Genomic DNA, 23,362 nt, shown 5'->3' with positions numbered 1-23,362 from the left:
AACCCTTTGAATATTGATTTGTAATTGTTTCTCACATACATTGCCGAATCAATAAAAGAACTTGCTTAAAACCACTAGTACTAATACAACCAGCCTTGAGGCCAACAGCAAGATCAACATAGGGCTCTCTAAGGCTGTTTGGCAGCATCATTCTAAATGTGAAATAACAAGCTCCCAGTGTGAAGACTGCTGGTCCTATTAGTACTTCATGTCACCAAACCATTTGTCAGAGAAACTCACACTGCTAAATATTACAAGCCATTGCACAAGTGGCCTTAGGACATGTAGACTGTGAGGATGCAGACTCTCACCTCCATGACTTTGGGGCTGCCCTGCCGGCCCAGCGTGCCCATGATCAGGCCCCATCTCTGGGCCGATCGAGCCTTGTCAATAGCCTGGAGCCTCAATGCACGCATGGCTTCGTGGTCATAGTACTCCCTGGAGAAGACCTTACTGTAGGGGTCATATCTACAAACAAACATAGGCAGGAAAAGGCAAAGACACACCAATGTTAGTGGAACGTATACACATAAAATGACCATATCATACATACTACCAAGTACCAACTATTGTTCAGCTATCTGTCTTGAAGACAGAAATGCAATAAAAGATGAAAAAATCCAATCATGAAAAGCCATCAAGTATGACAGGAGTTGGTGTATCTTAAGAAAAATTGAGGTATTTCTGAGCATCTAATCTCCTTTTCTCCGGTACAAGAGGTTCCCTTGAGATTAGAATCTTGTTTATGAGCGAGACCTGTGATCTGTGCAGCAGTGCATATGTCTATAACGACAAAATGTCACTTTGCATACAAACAAGACCTCATCAAAACAGAACTTCATCCTCACAAAATGTTATTATCACGACACTGCAATACGATGAGTGATCATAACTGCAAGGGACTATTTTATGTGAAAAACATCATATTTTCTATGCATAAAACATTTTTCTTTGGATATGAAAAAATGAACACTATTACATTTGTAACATGACTTTTATCCTTAGTTTGCCAATTTCTGCTGTTAAATTTGTTTATTTAGATCCCAAAACGTGTTAACACAATAAAGCTGTGGTGCTAACTGACTAGAATGAACATTTTGTAGATGACGTCAATATTTTTACAGAGAAACGGAAATATTTCATGACAAATGGCATCATTTTGTTCCACAATACCTGTAAGCAGGGATGTCTGGGTTTGCGATCATGATTGACTCCAGGTGAAATCTTCCATCTCCCAGATAACTATAGAAAAACACCATGCAATTCAATTTTAAACAATTTGTGAGAAGGAACCCCCTCTCGACAATAAAATGCTATGTGCAACCACAATAAATACTGGCCTATCATTCTCTTACACCGGCTTTCTCTCTCGCTCTCTTTTTAAATCAATTCCTCTCTCTGCAGCCTTTTTAACAGAAGACCAAAGTGTTACCAGGCAGAAGGCCTGAGGCCTGGGGCGGAGGGTCTTCCCATCTCTGCTGTCGGGGAACATGACCCCAACGATTGGAGCATGCTGTTTACAGAGAATGCAAGCCCTTGCAATTAACCCAGGGTCTGGTGCTGGGGATACACCAGAGACCGAGTGGAAGCAGAGTTACACCAGAGACCGAGTGGAAGCAGAGTTCACCGACCATAAGCACACGGAGGAATGTAGGTGCCTGGAAACACAAGCTCAGGCGGAACGGCCTCATAAACTCCCCTCTCAGAGTCGGGCTGAGAAGAATCCTGCTGATAGTGTGAGGGGGCTTAGGTCGGTACCCCTGCTCATTACTGTACGGTCTCAGTGGGCCTATTGACTTGCAATTAAATCCACTAATTGGTCAACGTTTAGAGCAGCTTGAATCAGGCTGTGGGTGATTTACCATATAGGCTACCTGGAGACATGTCTCGACAATACTTTATTTTTAAGTGTGTGTGTGTGTGTGTGTGTCAAAGTACACATGCATCTCTCGCTGTGCGTGTCTGTCACAAATAACAATTAACGACAACACAAAATGTACCCGAGCAGCGCCTCTGTTGCATTGCTTCTCTTTGCTTAGCAACATCCAAGGCCTTTATACAATTATGTTCACAATACACCTGCTGCACTTTGGCCGTGGTGGTCCACAGCTCTCTGTAGCTTCAAGAGGCTGGGGTGTGCTCGGCTCTAAAGCTACCGTCACAGTCCTTCCATTCATATTCTATTGTTCTTTGTTAAGAGTGCTCTCGCTATGATGGTAATGCTCTGCGTCTTTGAATTATGCAACACCATATCTTCGGGTTCACATCTTTATATTGTTCCATTACGAGCGGGAGCTGGAGTGGAGGAAGCGGATAGAAATGGTTCACTGATCATAGCTCTTTTCATTGCAGCTTTTAAAAAGAATTCTCTTCATTATAGAAATGAGACAGCCCGGGCCATTTCTAAAGCGTCAAGATGGGGCTCAGAGACTAATACACCCCTACTCATTTTCCATAATGCTCAAGTAGCTCAAAGCCTAGGTAAAATGCAATTACAACAAAAAAAAAAAAATTCTGGAGCACTTACTCACAGCTAATTAATGTAAGATAACCCAATGTTAAATATGAATTTACTGTACGATTAAAGGTGATGGGGGTAAAAAAAAAAAATCATGCATTGTTCAAAAGAGCTTGCTCTCTGCTCAGTGCTGCAATTGTGTCAATACTTCAACAGTGATTCATTAAAGTAGAAGGAAGCTAGTTAATAGAGGGGAACTAGCATTCAGTAATTAAGCTTTGGAGACATGCTTTCACAGCTTAATAAAACATTTCTTCCATTTACGTCTATGATTAAAATTGTACATTGTGTTTGGAGGAGTGGAGGAGAGTGAAGGAGGTAGATACAGCCCACGTCAGTAGGGTTGAAGTCCTGACCACGTCCGTAATTTGTACATGTGAAGATTCTGAGTGTGTGAGAGAGAGCGAGAGAGAGAGACGTGCCAACTCTCATGCAGTTTAATCGATTCTTTCTCCCATCACACCACTACACACCCCGACTCACACATCAAAGACAACGCACATTGGATTAGTAGGTGAAGCACACCCTAACTCTTCCACTTCCACGTACAAACACACACACTAAGAAAGACACACACACACACACACACACACACACACACACACACCACTTTTACCTCCCATAGGGCCTGGCTTATGCATATGGCAAAGTGTATCCTTGTGTAGCTATTTTAATCTCATGCACTAAGAGGTTGTAATCACATGGACTAACACTAGATGTGTGCAAATCAGACATACCAGGTTATGCACTTAAGACACCCGGGGAATTGCTTCAACTCACTGTGCACCACAGAGCACAGGGTTCTCTTTTCTGTGGCTGTGGAGGTGTTGCTGTTTGTTGCCTGCACGTTTCTTTGCCAGAGCAGTCTCTTCCCTAAGCTTCCCTTTGACAAGTCTTGCATGCACACACCATTCATTTTGATGTAAAAACACAGATGAGCTGGTCTTTTATGATTCATCATATTCTTCCCCTTTAGAGGAAATAAGAAATTATAAAAGAAAGCTGAAACAAATGTACAGACGAATGGCACAGTTTATCAATCCTCACCATTAACGAGCCACACCGTGATAACATTTCTTAAAACATAGAAAACTGTGGACGTGTGCGGTTGGTTTGAAACAGCCAAATGTTTACGGTTCTGTCTGGCTTCACACAGTTCGATGCTTTGCACGGCGTGAAGGTATTTTCAGGCTTGCTGTTCAGGATCAGCATCTGGCTGGATTCAATAGAAGCCTGATCGGAAGCACGCCAACACAGCTAGATGTCACAGCTAGCTATGCCGGGTCTTAATGGTGTGATGTCATACTGATTATTCCACGTGTCACATGGGTGGGCACGGCAATGGCAGGGCTAATTATGGCACGTGGTGGGAGGGGGGATCTGGATGAATCATGGCTGGATGCCTTTGGGTATCTGGATACCTCTCTGCTGCTGACTAACAGGAAGAATGAACAGAACCTGTGCTGAAATTGTGAAGTGGGAGACAGGAGGACAGAGGTGTCTTACATTATGGCATTTACATGGCGGTCCAAGCGAGGTGAGGTGCAGCCCAAAATTTCTCCTGGTGACAGAGGTCGACACTGTGGTACCAGCACGTCATACTCCGGCTTGAGGGCTGCACTCACACCCTGCAGCATGGAGGAGGGAAGAAGGAAAGATAGTTAGAAATGTACATGTTTTGGGGTGCTCACCCGTTACCTTGTTTTAGAGTAGCCCTAGGTTTGGAATGCATTTGTACTTTATAAAGTTTTGTATATTGTTTATTTTTTACATCGTCAGTCCTTAGTATTTTCATTTGAGAGATATATATATATATATATATATATATATATATATATATATATATATATATATACGTATATACTGTCACTTCCTCCCTTTCTCACATCTACACATTTCATGGCTCCCCTCCCCAAGACAGTAGACAAACACTCATGCTAATTTGTCGATTACTTGGTTAGTTGATTTAATAAACAGATCTGTAAAACTGAGCTTGTGAATCACATTAAATATTGTGGTGACCAGAGATGTGCTCATAGGTTTCTTGGATATGAGTCATCCAGGATGAAAAAAGCATAAAAAACAATCAAGCAATCTTATTCGACTAAAGACCAAAATGACCAATTAGAGGAGACAGCTCTAAAGATGGCACTGAAAATGTGTCCCTAGTGTGATTTTGAATGGGCCATGTTTAACATAAATTTAACTCCCAATGTGGCCACTCATCGTGAAATGTGTGGATTCATGACTCTGCAGAGCACTGACTAAGAAACTGACTACCACATGACAAAAATAATGACATTAAAAAGATATAGATAAGAAGAATATCAACACATTACCAAGCGAGTTCTAATATTCAACTCTAAAAGTAAACTCTTCCATACACCCACGTTCATTTTAGCAAAGTGAGAAGATGAGAGAGTAAACAATTACAGCTAAAAAAAAGAGTAAGTGTGCTTGAAGGTGGAAGGATAAATGAAACGATCTTATTTAAGGCAGTCCACAGCGAATACGGGTGAACTCGCAGCTTCTCACGCCCATACTGTGTGACCTTAACAAGCCTACACACCATAAAACATGAGTGAGATGGATTCAATACACAGAGATATGCACACATATACACATGGATGCACTCAAACACCCCATATAAATATGACCCACATGGGCAGAGCATGGTGTAAAAATAACAGTTACATTAGTGAAGGCCCAAAGTGGTGTTTGTTCAACAAGGTAAATGAAAGCAACAGAATGCATTATAGAACGGAGAGGCAGTGAGCCTGAAAAAAAGGAAAGAAGAAGAAGCAGCTCAATACTATAGCTGCGGCCACTTCCACTGCTTATGTAAAGAGCAGAACTGAGCACGACGCTGAACCGGGAGGCCTTCCTAGTTCATTCCACCTTTCAAATCCCAAATAACTACTGCCAGATTTCTCAAACCCACACTTGAGCTGAGCTTAAGTGTGGAGTACGGGTTTGTTCAAAAAAAGCCAGGAACCAGATAAGGTATACTGTACAAATGCACAGAAGAATGTATATGTGTGTGTGTGTTCCTATACTGTACACACAAAATACAAATAGAAGTAAAACAGACAATACACACGTGGCAATGAGCATTCAGTTGAAAACGCAGAACCACATCATGGCAGCTGCCTCTGACTGAAAAATGGACTCATCCACATATACACACACACAATCAGACAGACCCAGTGTGCCTAATCACCTGCAGTGCTGCCACAAACTGAATAGTGCTGACGAGTGCCAGAGATTGTGCAGGAGGGAAGTTGAACTTGACCGTGTCCAGGAAGTGTGCGTTGTCCATCTGGATGTCCACAAACACATACAGCATCTTAATACCTGCCATGGAGTCAATGGGGACTGTAGGGAGACAAAGACAAAAGAAAGACGGATGAATAATTCATTCCGTTATGTCAGGTACACCATTGATGCTGGCTCTAACATTAGCACGCAGGACATGTTCAGCGAAACCACTATATGGGAACACATCACATGCATACATATAAGATCTCAGCAAGTACCGCTGTGATATAACTGAAGCTCATTCAGCGTGAATCTCCAGCACATGCAGCAACTGATGCAAAAAAAAAACTCAATTATTTAAGGAAGGAGAGGGACACATGCGATTACTATTACCACCATTAATTTCACAGGCCATTTACGACGCACCCGGGCCTAGGAGAGGTAGCTAGAACACGTGCCGAGTTAGATGCTGAAGAAGTAGGCGAGAGTCCAAGAAAATAGGGGCAAAGGGGAATTATCGTTGCCGTTGATCAGCGTAATTACTCTTCCTCTTGTGTTAAATCTAATTTGGAGATCAGGAGTGAGGGGACTTTTTATTTCTTTGTTATGATTAAGCAAATGGCCCATTATGGTGCGAATGTTTTATGAGTGAGTGCAGCTTGATGTTGAGATTAAAGCAACTTTGAGAGAGAGAGAGAGAGAGAGAGAGAGAGAGAGAGGGGGGGGGGGGGGGGGAGGGATAGTGGAGTAAAGTGGGACAAGGAGGCAGAAAAAAGAGAGGGTGAATAGAGATGGGTCAACAGGGAGAGACCGAAGATCTGTGAGATACACGTCTTTAAAGAGGGTTGAAGGCAGAGGGGATGGAGACCGAGGAATGGGAAATTCCAATGAAAGTAGGCTGGAAAACACTGAAATTCGATTTAAGGCCGGGGGTAGGCGGTTTAATAATGTACTGTATATATTCCAAAAGATAGGGCATGGAAGATAGGAAAGGAAAGAGTAATAGGATACTGTGTGTGGATGTGTGTTTGGAGGGGTAGGGGGGGGGGGGGGGTTGTCAATTAACTGAAAAGAGAAGTGATGAATGGGCTCACATCTCAGCAGAGTGGGGAGGTAAGAAGATGGATAAGGATTAAAAAAAGGGGGGGTGGGGGGTCTTTGCTTCAGGCCACATGTTGAGTGAGAAACCAAGGAGTTAAATATATCATGAGACTAAAAAGGACCGGAGGAGTTAAGTAAAACTCCAGCCTGCTTGTTTATAGGCACTCCCAAAACGTAAAGGGCAAAGAAAAGTGACATCGATCTGTGTTCACATTAGCATGGTAGCCTGAGAGCACTTAGACGCTGCAATTAGAGACACAGTCAATGAGATGGACAGGACTCACTTGCCCCGTCGGTGGTTTTATACATCTATGCCTTATAGCAATAAGGTCACTCAGTACAGCTGCTTATTAGCAGCCAATCGTAAACAAATACGCAGCCACATTCATTGCAAGTGAGACCGAGAAAAGGTTGAACATAATGGTATACTGGCTTATTTACAAATCAATATGTACTAACAGGTTCCATTCTATATTGTGCTCATGGAGAACTTCATGAATAATACAGCAATCACTTGGTGTCTGAACTGATCTATGTCCAATTTGTGGCGGTACGGCCGAAGTCGTATCAGAATTAAACTTCTGCGTCTCTCTAATGCAAACGTTTGTCATAAGCCTGAGCTGCCGCTGTTCAAAAAGCATTGAGGGAAGCCGTAACGGATGTTCTGTGGGTGAAAGTAAGACTTGAAGTCCCATAAATTATTTGTAATTGGCTAACTGTTTACTGGCCTTTTATGTCAACCAAAGCATCATGCTGGACCACGCCAATAACACCAGCTCAGACTAAAGTGGGTGCCCTGGGTAAGCTTTGCTTTGCAAAATGAGTGCAGCTAAAATAATGGAGACCAGGGTCCAGTAATACCAACAGCTGTGGCAGCAGGCCTGACACTTTTTTTCTTTTTTCTCCTGTTGCTTTTTTCCGCCTTTGTAAATAACCACAATGTAAGTGGAAAGTATAAATAAGTTTATTTTGTATAAGTTTATTTTGCTTCCCCTTTGCTTGCTCTCTCCTCTCGCTCTGACTCCCTTCTCTTTTCAGACGAGTCACACACAAAAATGTTGTTTAAACATCAAGGAGGTTAGATAAAAAACACCCATCCCTCATATCAGCAAATATTATTATTACTTCAAAACATGGTTTTATGATGTTGCCCATATTGCCCTGCACCAGATGGAGGTGCTTTATGACGACAAAAGATGAGATGGCACCAATATTCGCAAAAGCAGATACTCCAGAGGAAATGAAAGGGATGCAGGAGAGAAAGGTTCTCTCTGAGTCAGTAAGAACACAGTGTCTTTAATCTCCCACCGGTATCTGACATCATGGGCAACAGTGCATATGATGTCCTCATGATTGAGTGATGAAGGTCAGGAACACAAACACAGTGGCGCCCTTACACACGGATTCTTTGAGAATCTGTAGGTCATCTCATTTCTTTGAAATTCCCTTCTATCAATTAATATCTGGTCGAACTTCACAACCCACAACGAATTGAACTTTGGGGCTCTTTACCTTTGCTTTCCTCGGGTTCGTCCGAGTATACAGCCCATCTCTTTTGTAAACACACACACACACACACACACACGCAATCACATAATTCTTCCGCAAAGATCAAATAATGAAAGCGCACATAAGACACAACACACACGCAAACAAACAAAAACCACCACAGAGAGCGCTTTTCTGTGTATTAAAATTCTGTTGGTCATTTCTGGTATTTGGGAGAGGTGAGGTTGTTCTGGCGGGGATAGATATCAAAACTATTGATTTAGCATTTCTTCCCATGTTCTGCAAGAGACAGACGGCGGGGGCGAACGTGAAGGTCCTCAAGAACTTCTTGAGGTTTTCAAAGGACGGCACTAATGCATGTTCCCTATTGATCTGCTGGGTAGATGTGATGTCCAGGCTCCAAAGGTCTGATAAGCCTTCTGTACTAGAGCTGGGCGGGCTACAACTAACTAGTTTCATCTTGACATTGATCGATAGCTCCGTCTGTCGGTCCGTCCCTGACTTCTTTATCGTGCAGCCCACTCTCAGTAGGTGGTAGTCCACGATGCTCGCCCACTTCACGTTCCTTTGTGTGGTACAATCATGCATGCAGAGCGACGGACAGACACAGACAAACGTGCACACAGACAGTGTAGGCACTCACTGAGACAACTGTGGCCGTAGTGCACCATGAAATCCGCTCCTAGGGCTCGAGCGGTGAAGTCGTCCACGCAGCAGGCCCCGTATGTCACGTCCCCCATCACAATGGTATCTGCCTCCGTGAACCTGGGATGCACACACGCACACACACACACACACACACACACACACACACACACACACACACACACACACACACACACACACACACACACACACACACACACACACACATTTCAGTGCAGTCATGGACCACATGCACATCCTGTTGTTCGTACAGAGCATGCCAAGCACGGTGTGATTATGAGAAAGCTGAATTAGATCAATCCCTATCTACTTGCTACAGATAGAGTACATTATATAGTATCTGACAGCATTGTCAGTCAATGAATGACTCACAGCATGACACACTTCTTTTTGCTCCCCATGACCGGCAGCCAAAGGCCTGAGTGCGGCACAAGCTGTCTGGTAGTTAAAGCCCTGCCAGACGAGGGCTAACAGGTCATCAGTCAGCCTGGTCACAGAAAGGAGGCTTCGCAAAAAGAAGAAGCAGTAGGAGACGAGGGCTAGGACTGGTACACATAAGCAGATCAGAGTTTGTAGGGGCCTGGGCTGTTCTATCTGTGGCCTGGGTTTACAGCACATCTGTCTGGGAAGAGGAGAAACAGCCTCAGCAAAAGTGAACGCTTGCAGCATTCTAAAACACTATTCAGACTAGATGTTTTATGCCACAAGTAGAATGTGAGAGCGTAGCACTGTTCATGTGGGGCTAATGTTCCACTTTGCGCCTGTAATAGAGAAAAAAAAAATAAAAAATCATGGCCTTCTTCAGAGAAAAAAAACACCCAATTACACAGGCATCTGTGGACCCAGATCTGTTAGAATGAATTGCTGATCGCATTACAGAAAAACAAACTCTTTCTTTTATCGCCCTTTATGGCCGAATAAAATGCTAAGTAAACCCTTAAAGGCTAAATAAAAGGCTGAAAGTAGCAGGGGGGAAGAGCAATTGAACAGAAAGCTTGAGGCATTGTCAGGGAGGAAAGATGGGTAGACGAGGGGGTGGTTGTAAATGGTGGTTGTTGCCAGGTATTTGTGGCTGTATTCTGACAGATTTAGGCTAGACAGAAGGGGTAGAATAGAGATGAGACTGAGGGCTCGGGGAGAAGAGCAAAGTGATAAACAGACATGGCTGCTCGCAGCACAGCATCTGTAGCGACCAACAGGCTCTTAGTAATGTGTCTCCTGCTTCCCAATCTTTCAACCCACATCCACTCGCTCTGTTTATTTCTCACTCTGCGCCATGCGAGGGGCTTCTGACAAAGTTTCCATTTAGCCTTTCCTCCCTCATTTTCTCTGATGCAAGCTCTGAGTTGCACTCTCTCCGGGCCCCTCATCAGCGGCCCCTAGCTTTCTACGTCGTTTCTCTTTCACTCTCGCTGTCCCTTCTCCTCTAATGGTTGCTCGCAAGTGAAGGGCAGCGCCGGCCAGCTGAGCACGGGCAAACATAGACAAACATAGACAGAGCAACTCATCTGGTAAATAAATATTTGCCTTGGAAGATTTGAATCAATTACCCTCTCTCTTGTCAAGGTTTTGATTTGTTGCCGGTGTGTGCCCACTTCGCACTGCGTACACATGCATACAGTCGCCAGTAGGAAGGTAATTATGCAGTTTGAGGTCTGTGGGCTTGTGCACTAGATTCCATATTCACTGCAGCCCATTGTTCTTTCATCGCAGTCCACTGAATTGTTTGAGTTGCATAAATGTGCATGAACCTTTCAGCTAAAAATACACAGCCTGCCCACCAGATGAAATAGAGACTATCCCCTGCAATCCACTGCAGATCATGCGGAATCGTCTACAATGCAAAACACAGCGCCACAGAAAAATATCGCATCTAACCATCAATCTATCTGCCAGAAATACCATTATCATGTTATCTTCATTGGTAATACAGTTAGTCATTTCCAGAGAGAGGATGCTGAAATTTCATAGTAATAAATGCGAAGAATCCAATTAAGAGGCCCCATGAGAGACATGTGATTCTACTGGGACATGGGCAGAGTAATTACTGGGCAAGTCTCATATCTCACTGGGAGAGAGGGAGAGAGGGAGAGAGGGCGAGAGGGAAGATAGAATGAAAGAACATCAGAGCGAGAAGGACAGAATGAAAAGTATATCAGTGTTAATCAAATCCCATTTCTAACGCACGCTATCTCATACGAGACATACTGTATATGTACGGTGGGTACATATAGAGCACAAACGCTCTCGTTTCCATTTACACCTCTCTCTATCTACCCTTCCTTCTCTCCCGTCCTGCATGCGCTTGTCTCTAGTGTCAGTCACTTCTGTTTCCTTCCAGTATATCAGCACTGCCTTTGCCTCATCTCAGGGTGCTCAGTTCAGCCATTCCAACTGAAATGTCATTAAGATCTAATTAAGATGTCAGAGAAGCTTGTGAACTCCATAACAGCCCTTGTTAATGAGCTCTTTAGCATACGGCTCAGTATGTGTGAGAAATAGCCAACTGATCCGAATCTTTGTTTTAAAAAACACTGCGCTAGTGTGTGCCGCAAACATAAGTCTAGGAGCAGAGTGCAGTATAAATATGCACACATACGCCAGCATGAGTGCAAATGCACACTGACGCAGACTGTGAAGTGCATGCCAGCTGATTGCATCATTGGTTAAATAGCATTTCATTCCGCTCCACTATTTAGGATTTAGGATTTTATTAAGATCCATATTAGCTGACTCTGTCTGGGGTCCACACAAAACATAAAATCCTCACGACGGATAACACACTTGCAGACTTTTTCTGAACAGATAAATTCCTCCCCATCTTTACAACAAGATGATTTATATGCCTCGTCCACGACAGTCCACAGTCGAAAAATAACACCAGGAAGCTTTGTCTTATGATAGTCTGTGATATGTTTAAAATGTGTCTATTACCCATTCTCTTTGTTGAGGGTTGCAGTGATTTCATTTACTGTGGGTGTTTGCATGCATATTGCTGTATCATCTGCATACATGGAAGTGGAAGATCATTAATGTAAGCAAAAAAAAAGTAAAGGCCCGAGACAACTTTCTTGCTGTCCTAGTGGCGGAAAATGCACACAAACTTATACTAATCTTCCTGCTGCAGTCATCTGGAGATGATACACTTGTCTGACTTTGACAGGAATGTTTTCTGATGCCGGCTTAGAAGAGGAACAGCTCTGAGATGTTAGCAGCAGACAAAGAGAGTGAAAAACGTCTCCTGTCTCAGAACATTCCCATTAGCCCTCACAAAGCCATTCTGTTGCCAATTTATCTGTTGATGAAAGGTGTTGGACTGAATTAAACGAAAAGGATTCCACCATGTGTTTGAATAACAGTTGATTAAAGGTTTGCTGTGTTTTGAGGTGTGGGGAAGTTGCAGGTCATTTGTACGCCGACACTCGGTGCATTGGTCTTGGGCCCATCGGCTTGAGGAAGCACAATAGTTTAAAAGGCTCTTATAACTGCATCTTTATATTCAAACAGGTCATAGAGAATTACAGCATTCTGTTCTTAAAATTTAAACGCTGTAATATTTTTTGGGCTGACTAAACAATGAGGCTAGATGATGTATTCTACTGGATTTACATTTTCTTCTGGATTTTTCTGCATGCAAATTCCCCGTTGATGTGTTTCAAGGAGTGCGAGTGTGCATAAGTTGGTGGGAAGACATTTCTGCTAACAGCTGATGTTGTTGTTGTTTATTTATTCAGAGAAAGCAGACCGACTGTATTGTAGGCAACAGTGCTTCACTATGATATGTTCACAAAAATTCATAACCGTGAGGCGACATGTACAATATCAGACATCAACTTAAACAGTTGTGTTTCAGATATTCCTGGGGTCACACACAAAATGTGATGCTTTACTCTGATGCACGGCCCCTCAGGACATACACAAATCAATTATGTCATTCATATCCATGTGCAACACAAGTTTAATGTTGTAAAAGTTCTAGATTTGATACTTGGATAGTTATGTTTTGAAGCAGTAGCCATGCATATGTCATATCTTTGTAATTGTGTACCTGTTATGGTACAGGATATGTATAATTGCTAGCAATGGTTTGTTTCACTCTAAACCATTAGCGGTATAGCTGTAGCTTAAAAGCGTAGGCTGTAATAACAAAAACAGCCATGTAGCCAAACAGTAGGTCTCGGGCACAAAATTACTTTCAAAGCCACCATACCAACCTCCCTTCAAATAAATTTTGGAATATAACTGGTCGAAAGAAAACTTTTTTTATATCTGGATTGTCCTCTAGATAATTGTCGATGCTTATGCTAATTTGATTGAACTGTTAATCAGTCTACCCTCTTGGCAATATCGTATCTACAATGCTTCACCCTTAATTTACATGATTTGCTGCAGGAAAACACAAACAATAGTCATATTCAAAACACTGTAACACACCAATTACATCAATATTGAAGTACTGAGTCAACAATACTTTTTTCAGTATTGAAAAGCACGACAATGGCCATTAGGTTGAGGCTTAGATCCTCAAATGCTTATGTTGTCAAGTCTACCACTCCATCTCCACTGTCCCAGAAAGTGGGTTAAGTGCCTTGCTCTAGGGCAAGGCAGAATGGAGAATGAAGGGAAAATGTTACTGCTCGTCTTCCATACACTCATGTTCTCCTATTGGTCTGCTAATGTAAAGGATGCAGGAAGGAAAGAAAAAAACAAATATTATGATTCTATGATGCTTCACTATACTAATGAGTGGAGTGCAATGAAGCCCATTTAAGAAGAACAACAAGCTCTCATAAGCTGCATTAGTGCTGCTTGTTATGCATTTAAAAAGCATTTGCTTTAGTAAGTGTGTGGATGGTCAACAAGCCCGACAGACAAAAAAAAAAAAAAGGAAAAGAAAAACTGGTCACAATTGAACTTTTCACAGTCATCTGCCATCATCAGGCTAATCCAATTAGTAAATGTGCATGCGTCCGTATTTGACATGATTATATTTGTTCAGCAGCAATTTTGCAACATGGGTGGGAAAACAATTACAGTTTCCAGGTTTTTAAGTTTTGCATCGCTTGGGGTCAGCGCTAAACGTCACAGTACTTTTATGGTACTTTTCATGGTGCCCAATAAGCATTTGCCATCCTTCTGAGTCATTCAAATCATGTTGGGGGGATACCTGCAACCAACCACATGTTGCTCGTGCATCAGCTTGGCAGTTAGCAATGTCCTCTCACAAAAGAGAGTCCTGGTTTTAATCTTTGGCCAAAGCTATTTCTATGTCAAGTCTGCATGCTCCTTCCGGTGGGTGTGTGGGTTTCCTCCAGGGGCTCACATGCAAATGGCTTTGAACTCTAAATTGCCAAGCGGGATTGTGAATATGTTGACCCTGATGGATTGGAAATCTATTCAGGCTGCCTCTCACTGAGTGCATGCTGGGATGGACTCCAGACTATGTTAGCATCCTCTATATTGTGCTTTTAAAATACACAGTGCTACCATATGTCTGTCAGGCTGTGCTATGATGTATTGACAGTGAATCACACTTTATATGAGATTAAATTGAATAAATAAGTATGAGAGAATATCCTGCAGAATGCAGCCGGAGCAATCAGGATCTTTCTCACATCATAGCTCATCGGCAGTTGTTAAGAGGCAAGTTTACTTTGGCATGCGCACATCAGCATTATCTGTAAGCCAATGGTTAAAGAGCACTATTAATAACAAAATAATAACATTATTAAAAATGTTAATGCTTGTGACCTCAGACAACTTCTCTCTTTGCCACAGCATGGTATGAAGACATGATCTCTGCCGATAAAGACATCCGGATGTGCCAAACTTGCATGGGGAGAGTTAAGATGATCCTTTTAGCTGCTCCTGCACTTATTTGGGATATAACGAAGGACTGTCAGAAGTTTCCAAAAGATCTAACCGGCTGCTCCGATCCAGCTGGCTGTTCTTCAAAGAATTTCTATCCTCTCTGCCTTTGCTCATAAATCAAAATAAAACAGACGTCTCAATAAAATGCCTTTTAACTTTGTTATTGGTGAATAGTGCATAGATTATCTTAAGTTTTTATTTTTTTGTGAACTTTGAAAACATATGAGTCTTAACTGAATCCCTCTTAAATGGTTCGAGGACAAACTACTTTGCTTTTGTGGGCTCTGATCACAGTAACTTAATGAAGCTTGTAAAAACTGTTAGTTAGGTGAGTAAACAAGTCATAGAACTGATCTAACCAGAAGCTGATGTATTACAAGTGTATCTAACGTTGGCATTTAAGTTTGCTTAAACTTGACTTGTATCATGGTACTGTAAATAATCAAGAGCAACAGAATATGACACAAAGGCTTCCCAGGAGGAGTTTTTACAAATTTAAAACATTCTGATGTATGTAGGACAAAACAATGCATGAATCCGCATGAATGACCAAAACACAATGGAACGTTGTGTTTCACATGTAGCCACCCAATTTGCACCCGTTTAAAACTCAACATCTTGATAGGTCTTGCATCCTGGTTATTTAATAAAAGTAGATGTTTGTTTGTTTTTTTTGTATATGTGCACGCGGAAAGACAATCAGTCGGCGGACACGGCATGCTGGCAGCATGAAGACGTACAAATAGACCATTTAAAGTGACACTCCTCACAACCCTGTGCTAATCGCAGCAACGCTTGATTAGGTGTGAATGCCGCCTAAGAGGAAGGTTGCAGTACCCTCTACAGTAGGTTGTCTGTCCATATGACTGTGCTGCCTGTGAGATCTTCACATCCGAGGTCTAATAATAGAGATAGCGGACCGGTCTCTTCGGAAACAAAGTGACAAGCAGGTCAGCAGGGTGGGTACAGGTGCAGCACTGCTCTTGCACAGTTGCCACTGATACACTGTGGTCAGACAGCTCAAATGAGCATATGATGCGCGAGCGTGCACACACACACAAACACAAGTTCACCTTTCCCTGAACACAAAATACATGTGTGAATTACTTTCCTACATCTGGCAGAGGCTCATCTTTTATTCCATTACATTTCAGACATCAGCCCCCATCAGTGTGTCAGTGAGTGGGCTTTGGCACGGGGCACAGCAGATTGGCCCAGGAAAAGAGGCTTCTCTCCCAGAGGTTGCAGGGTAGCTCAGCATACACGAGCTGTCATTATTTCCCTTCCTAAATGAGTTTAGGTAAATTAAGGGGAAAAAAGATGAAATCGGAAAGAAAGGAGGAAAATGAAAGCCCCATGGAAGAGATAATGTTGAGTAGGAGCTGATACAGGAGGGAAAACAAGAGAACATGTGATTTGACGGAACGGGTCAACAAGAGACATATTGAAAAAGATGGGGACAGACAGAGGAAGAGAGAAGGAGAGAGGGGTGATCATGACTAGGAGGGCAGACTACGTAAAACAGATGAGCTGTTTGCTGCCGGGGTTGTAATATTAGCAAATCTGATATCGATAATCTGCTTTCTGCGCATACAACATAGACAATATCCTGACAGAGTGCTCCCCTCCAAAAATAAATTTGGCAAGGGGCACTGGGCAGGAGGATTAAATGATCTCGACTCCTTCTCCCGTTATGTATATCTTCCATTCGATGTCTCTCCCAACTTGTTCTACTATATGTCATATTGACAGGGTTCTGTGTCTTCAACAGAACAAAATTGGAGTCAAATCCCCCTACTAAATATGACTGACTAACTGCAGTCATTGAACATATGCCAGGAATGAGAGACATGAGGCTGCGAGTGCGGGTTGACGCTTACACAGATGTTTTCAGTAATACCATTAGATAATCCTTTAACACCCTGAAAAACAAGATCATTACTGCTATTTCACGAGTGTATCCAATCTATTTGTCATGGCATCTATTCAAAAGCCTGAGCCAGGGGTCATTATAGAAAGACCTACAGCCTTTATCAAGATGGAGTCCTAAAATGTACAGGAAAGCAGAGCACGCTTAAAAGAGCTGCAATGCAATTTACAGAAACAAAACGACCGTGCGGCAACAGTTATTACAAGATTACAAGATATTGCTCTAGGAGGTGAAAACTCAGGGCTGGGCCTACAACCAGGAACAGATCTAATCTCTATGGAGCTCCAAAAAACACAATACAGAAAAATAAATCTTTGACACAGTGGTTATCAGATCTGTGAGGGTATCAAGACAGGGAACAGGATAAGGGGACTTAAGAGGACAGATAATGGTAGTATTAAGTGTTATTGTATTGTATCTACAAGAACAGAACACTAAAGCTTCCTTGAAGCTGCTGTTGTTGGCTGAAACAATTGATTTGTCTCTTGTTCAGCCTTAAGTCAATTAATCATACCTTAAGCGTACATGGGGGTTAGGGAAAGCACACATGTGAATACTGTTTTAGGGTTAAAATATGTCATCAAAGTTAATGTTCTGAAAAGAAATTATTTTATAAAGTGGCTATAATCAATATTTTACTAATCACAGATCAAGTCTTTTTTAGTGAAAAGTGAAAAAGGTGAATGACTTATATTTATCAGGTGGACAGAAACATGACTCCAAATGAATGCTGATATTGTGCTGTATCTGCTGGATGTGCAAACTGTATGCTGACAAGTAGGGTGGGGTAATCCTTTCTATTCTCATATAGTCCAATTGTGGTTACTCAAGATCGCAGACGATCGGATTGCCAGCGGCGTGGCTGAGCTCTGACGGAGCTCTGGACTAACACAACCACTGTCAAAGTAAGGCCTGAGTGAATAAATATTTGTAAATCCATTTAATAGCATCACCTATTCAAACAACGGCTCCCTTGTCAAGATGAGTGCAAAAGTTCAAATTTATTAAAAAAAGGTAAATGTAATAATTCCACAAAAATGTACAAGATTTTGTTGCCGTTTGGAAAGGTTTGGTGAGCAGGCATTTGGAGAACAAAGATGATCAAATCAACTGAAAAGAGAAATTTTAAATTTTAAATTCACGCGTGCTGATTAACAGGGTACAGCGGGCAGACATGCTGTTCCACCAGAAACATATGTAAATGCACAGTAGGTTAAATATTATATTTATTTTATTAATAATATCTTGGTTCTGATAGAAAATAGAAAAATCGCCTTAATATCGAGAAAAACAATCGTCAATCGTCCATTTACGATGCGATAACCAATAGGCACAAGCCTACTGACAAGTTTGTCATATATATCAACTTAAAAGGTGATAACATCTCAGTGTCGTGTTAACCGCTCGTTTCCTCTGCCCCCAAGTAGTCAAAAAATATTATTGCAAACAATATTTGTCAAACACAGCACATCGCTGCCCTTTTAGCCACAATCCCCATGACATAAAAGTAAACTAAGGGAAATAAAGATTATATCTTGTAGCGATTGATGAGGTCATATCCATCTAATCCCTCTTTCATTCATCCCTAAGGCTTCCCTCCATCGTCTGTCACTCTGCTCCCTCAAGTCATTTCACAATCTCTCTCCTTTCTCTATATTTTCTTAAGCTTTTTGACTCCTTTCCTCTCTTCTAATGCTCCTTGTCATAATTTCTCTGAGCTGCTGTCTATCATTACATCGTGCACTTAATTATTGGGAACGCCTACTTAATGCTTGATGAATCGCGCTGGGTCGCAGTGATTGAGTTGTCCTTCATTTATCCCCAAACGAAAAAGGATGTTCTCATATTAGCTGCTGTTCTCTCTATTCCCTTCCCTTAATAGGATGTATGGTTACATTAATCTTTAAATCTCACTTCGTGCAAGTAATATTGTCTTTTCCACTACTCCATGATGTATACTTAAGTGCTTTTATTTTGGTACATAGCATATATGTAGACGTCTGTAGAAATCTATGAACAAAGTAGGGCAAAATATTAGAAAATAAGTGCATGTTTTCACCACAGAAACTTAGCCGTTTCATGTTGGATTAGAAAAGATGAGTCTAGCCATACATCACAATACTGTCAGACTTTTGTTGTTGTTGTTTCATTCTTTCCAATTTGTGTCCTTCAACTGCCAGAGCAACATCAGTGGAATTACTGTGAAAGGACATTTTAAAAGCATATGTAGTCTCCCGGTATATATATTTTCCCAGGCTTGCATAATTTTACACAGCTGTCTGTGAATGCAATTACATGGACATGTGCCCGGGACAGTGCCATCCAAAATGAGAGTGATTATGGCCGGTCTGACTGGCTGTGCTGGAGACAGAACAGAGGAGAAAATAAGGACTTCAACCTTCAGCACTAAGCATTGCTTATCTCCTCTACACCCTGCTGAGGGGATACGTGTTTGTATCATTACTTCATGAATTAAAAGTATCCAGTCCAAGATAACACCAGCGGTCTCTTCACCTTTGGAAATGAACATCTACGGCCTTCACCCAAGTGTTTTTATTACTATCTTCACATTTCATTTTGGAAGTCAAAGGCCAGGCATTAAGAACACTCACAACCTCCTTCCGGCTCGCCCAGTCTTGCCCAAGTTATAGTCAATGCGACCGCATATTATTACTGCATCTCTTGAGGGAATCAATTGTACTTTCATGACAGCTCAGGCAATTTTCAAGGTGCTATCTGCCAAGATATCATATTTGACAGTGTCAGCACCTATCAGGATTTCTGGTCTGCCTGGGCATGATGTCCCCCTAGAACAGATGTGATTAGCAAAGCCGGAAACAGCAGGTATCTTGGTGGTCCTCCATGCCTTTGTGTGTGAGGTGCGAAGGGACGGAAGTGTGACTGATTCAATTTACCCTCTCCTATCTGGCACTACAAATCAAATTCACCAGAGATGGCATCAGTAACATATCATACCTACTACATACTACTGCGTTCTTCCAGTATCCAGTACACAGTACATACTGCGTTTGTCAGTAGTAGGCAGTACGAAACTGTTGAATTTATTAATTTGGCAGTATACAGACAGAGCATATTTAAGTCCTGCCCAAACCAGGGGGGGGGGGGGAACAATTCACCGCTCCGATCGTCTACTAGCAAGCAGCAAAAAAAATGCCTGAAAGCTGCTGTGTGGTGGGACACACTACCAATAGGGTGAAGAACCCCAAACTAAGTTTTCATAAGCTGCCAAGCCAAAAAACTGAGCCTTAAAAAAAGACAAAAGTGAGGCATCAGCAGGTAGACTGGAAAACTCTGGGATCCTGATACTCAGTATGTCTAATGTTATGTGTGCAGCAAGCATTTTGTCCAAATGTTGTTTTATAGTGGAATGTGGATCAATCAGAAAGCTATGCAGTATTATGTTTGCAAGTCCGACATAGCTAACATTAGCTTGCTACCTTGCCCTTATTACTATTTTAGTCATCAACTCCACCAGTGGTAGACATAGGATGCTAAAATAATCCTTTGACATGCTGGAATCTGATGTTTTTAGAGAGCTACAGGCATTTTTGTTAGCGTTTCAGCCCTTGTTTGCATATTGTGGCATTTTTTTGCATACAACGGACTTTACTTGGTTAGCATTCTGCATTCTACATGCTACATGTATGGATAGTATAGCATGCAGTTTTGAATATAGTCACGGAGAAAATTGAGTATGCAAGACAGATACACAGTTTGGTGCTGGGTTTGAAGATCTAATATCTATGAGCTTGTACAAATATAACAGAAAATATACGAAAAAAAGGATCGGCTTCTTCTTCGCTATATAACTTCAAATGCAAATTTGGCAAGGGGCACTGGTCGGGAAGTTTAACCTTTCTCCTCTTTCATTTAGTCTTCAAGCATGTCTCTCTCCACACTGGAACAGTAAAAAACAGAGAGGTTTCTACAGGTGTGCAGGCGGTCGACGACAATGAGATATTGTTGGAGTTCAACATAAGCTTCGGGTGGGTTGTGAGGGTGTGCCTGGCAGGAGAGCTAATTAGACAGCACATGGCTCTGTGTGTGAGCTGGGAGCTCTTATATGAATACCTATTACAGGATATATACACAGTGGGGGAAAAAAGTATTTAGTCAGCCACCAATTGTGCAAGTTCTCCCACTTAAAAAGATGAGAGATGCCTGTAATTTTCATCATAGGTACACTTCAACTATGAGAGACAGAATGGGGGGAAAGAATCAAGGAAATCACATTGTAGGATTTTTAATGAATTAATTGGTAAATTCCTCGGTAAAATAAGTATTTGGTCACCTACAAACAAGCAAGATTTCTGGCTCTCACAGACCTGTAACTTCTTCTTTAAGAGGCTCCTCTGTCCTCCACTTGTTACCTGTATTAATGGCGCCTGTTTGAACTCGTCATCAGTATAAAAGACATCTGTCCACAACCTCAAACAGTCACACTCCAAACTCCGAAAAATGATCACAAGAACGGTGAACAAAAATCCCAGAACCACACGGGGGGACCTAGTGAATGACCTGCAGAGAGCTGGGACCAAAGTAACAAAGGCTACCATCAGTAACACACTACGCCGGCAGGGACTCAAATCCTGCAGTGCCAGACGTGTCCCCCTGCTTAAGCCAGTACATGTCCAGGCCCGTCTGAAGTTTGCTAGAGAGCATTTGGATGATCCAGAAGAGGATTGGGAGAATGTCATATTGTCAGATGAAACCAAAATAGAACGTTTTGGTAAAAACTCAACTCGTCGTGTTTGGAGGAGAAAGAATGCCGAGTTGCATCCAAAGAACACCATACCTACTGTGAAGCATGGGGGTGGAAACATCATGCTTTGGGGCTGTTTTTCTGCAAGGGGACCAGGACGACTGATCCGTGTAAAGGAAAGAATTAATGGGGCCATGTATCGTGAGATTTTGAGTGGAAACCTCAATCCATCAGCAAGGGCATTGAAGATGAAACGTGGCTGGGTCTTTCAGCATGACAATGATCCCAAACACACCGCCCGGGCAACGAAGGAGTGGCTTCGTAAGAAGCATTTCAAGGTCCTGGCGTGGCCTAGCCAGTCTCCAGATCTCAACCCCATAGAAAATCTGTGGAGGGAGTTGAAAGTCCGTGTTGCCCAGCGACAGCCCCAAAACATCACTGCTCTAGAGGAGATCTGCATGGAGGAATGGGCCAAAATACCAGCAACAGTGTGTGAAAAGCTTGTGAAGACTTACAGAAAACGTTTGACCTCTGTCATTGCCAACAAAGGGTATATAACAAAGTATTGAGATGAACTTTTGTTATTGACCAAATACTTATTTTCCACCATAATTTGCAAATAAATTCTTTAAAAATCAGGCAATGTGATTTTCTGGATTTTTTTTTTTTCTCATTTTGTCTCTCATAGTTGAGGTATACCTATGATGAAAATTACAGGCGTCTCTCATCTTTTTAAGTGGGAGAACTTGCACAATTGGTGGCTGACTAAATACTTTTTTCCCCCACTGTATATCCTAAAGCCAAAGAGCAGACAGACGCAAGAGTCGGAACAGACACACAACTATGGTGCACAAATGCACAAAAACACACGTACATATATGCTGGCGCAAAGACACACTCACTTTCTCACTTACACCCAGATCTGTTGCTACAGCTCAGCTGTGCTGTGGGCGCCGTGAGGACTGTGACGATGTGAGGGCAAGAAGGCGTTGGAGGCACCAGGCCCCTTCCTAATGGTGGAGTTGACATTTACCCTGGGAGGCTGTGGGCTGTGGCTGCTGCTCCCACAGAAATGATTCAACCTGCCGTGCTGAATATAGAGGAAATACTCTGATGGATGAAGACTGCTATGGTGAAGGACCTGGAGATGTCTGGGGGCAGTGTGTGCATACTGTACCTTAATTTACCAACACACTGTATCTGACATGACTGTTACTTGAGCTGTCTAGGGCCTATGTTGACAGATATCTAGGATAGTACATGATGGAGAGAGACAGAAAACAGGTGCGGTGTGTCAGTGGGTTTACTAAGTGAGTGTTTTCCATCACATGTTGTGTTGAATCATACGTACAAGCACAAAAACTCCTCCAGAAGAACAACTGCCTCCACATCAGCTCTCCTTATTGATTGGACCTGACTGAATTTTTTTGACATTTTTCTTTACACTTTTCTATTTCAGAGTTCCATACAGTGTACATCCAAGAGGTGTGAATCTTCAACGATTCAATAACCATTCGCATGTCGACGATTCTCGATGCATCTCAATAGATCACATCCCCAATTTCAGTGTGCATCGCTACATTTTTAATTAATACAAGCAATCTAATAAATATGAACTTTTTTTTTTTTTTTTTATTCAGAAAGTGCTAAATCTTTTCAATACCAGTATCTGTGGGATCCACCTCAGAAAATAAACATTACAAAAAAACATGAATCCATAAATGTCCCCAAATTTGCTGTGCTTTACAAGTGTGCTTTAATCCACATACATTTAACATAGCAGCTC

General features: G+C 42.1%; 1 protein-coding gene across 1 annotated transcript in view; it reads right to left on the bottom strand.

Annotated features, from left to right (window-relative positions):
• Positions 1-23,362, bottom strand: part of dph1 (diphthamide biosynthesis 1) — a 57,557-nt gene that overhangs the window by 15,567 nt on the left and 18,628 nt on the right. Inside the window, 5 exon segments of the mRNA XM_031873527.1 lie at positions 312-468; positions 1,174-1,242; positions 4,025-4,146; positions 5,739-5,893; positions 9,030-9,151. Of these exon segments, the coding sequence (XP_031729387.1) occupies positions 312-468; positions 1,174-1,242; positions 4,025-4,146; positions 5,739-5,893; positions 9,030-9,151 (625 nt within the window).

Source organism: Anarrhichthys ocellatus, unplaced genomic scaffold (assembly GCF_004355925.1).
Source record: "Anarrhichthys ocellatus isolate YVR2014 unplaced genomic scaffold, GSC_Weel_1.0 scaffold72, whole genome shotgun sequence".
Classification (NCBI taxonomy): domain Eukaryota; kingdom Metazoa; phylum Chordata; class Actinopteri; order Perciformes; family Anarhichadidae; genus Anarrhichthys; species Anarrhichthys ocellatus.
This window is presented reverse-complemented; position numbering and strand designations above follow the sequence as displayed.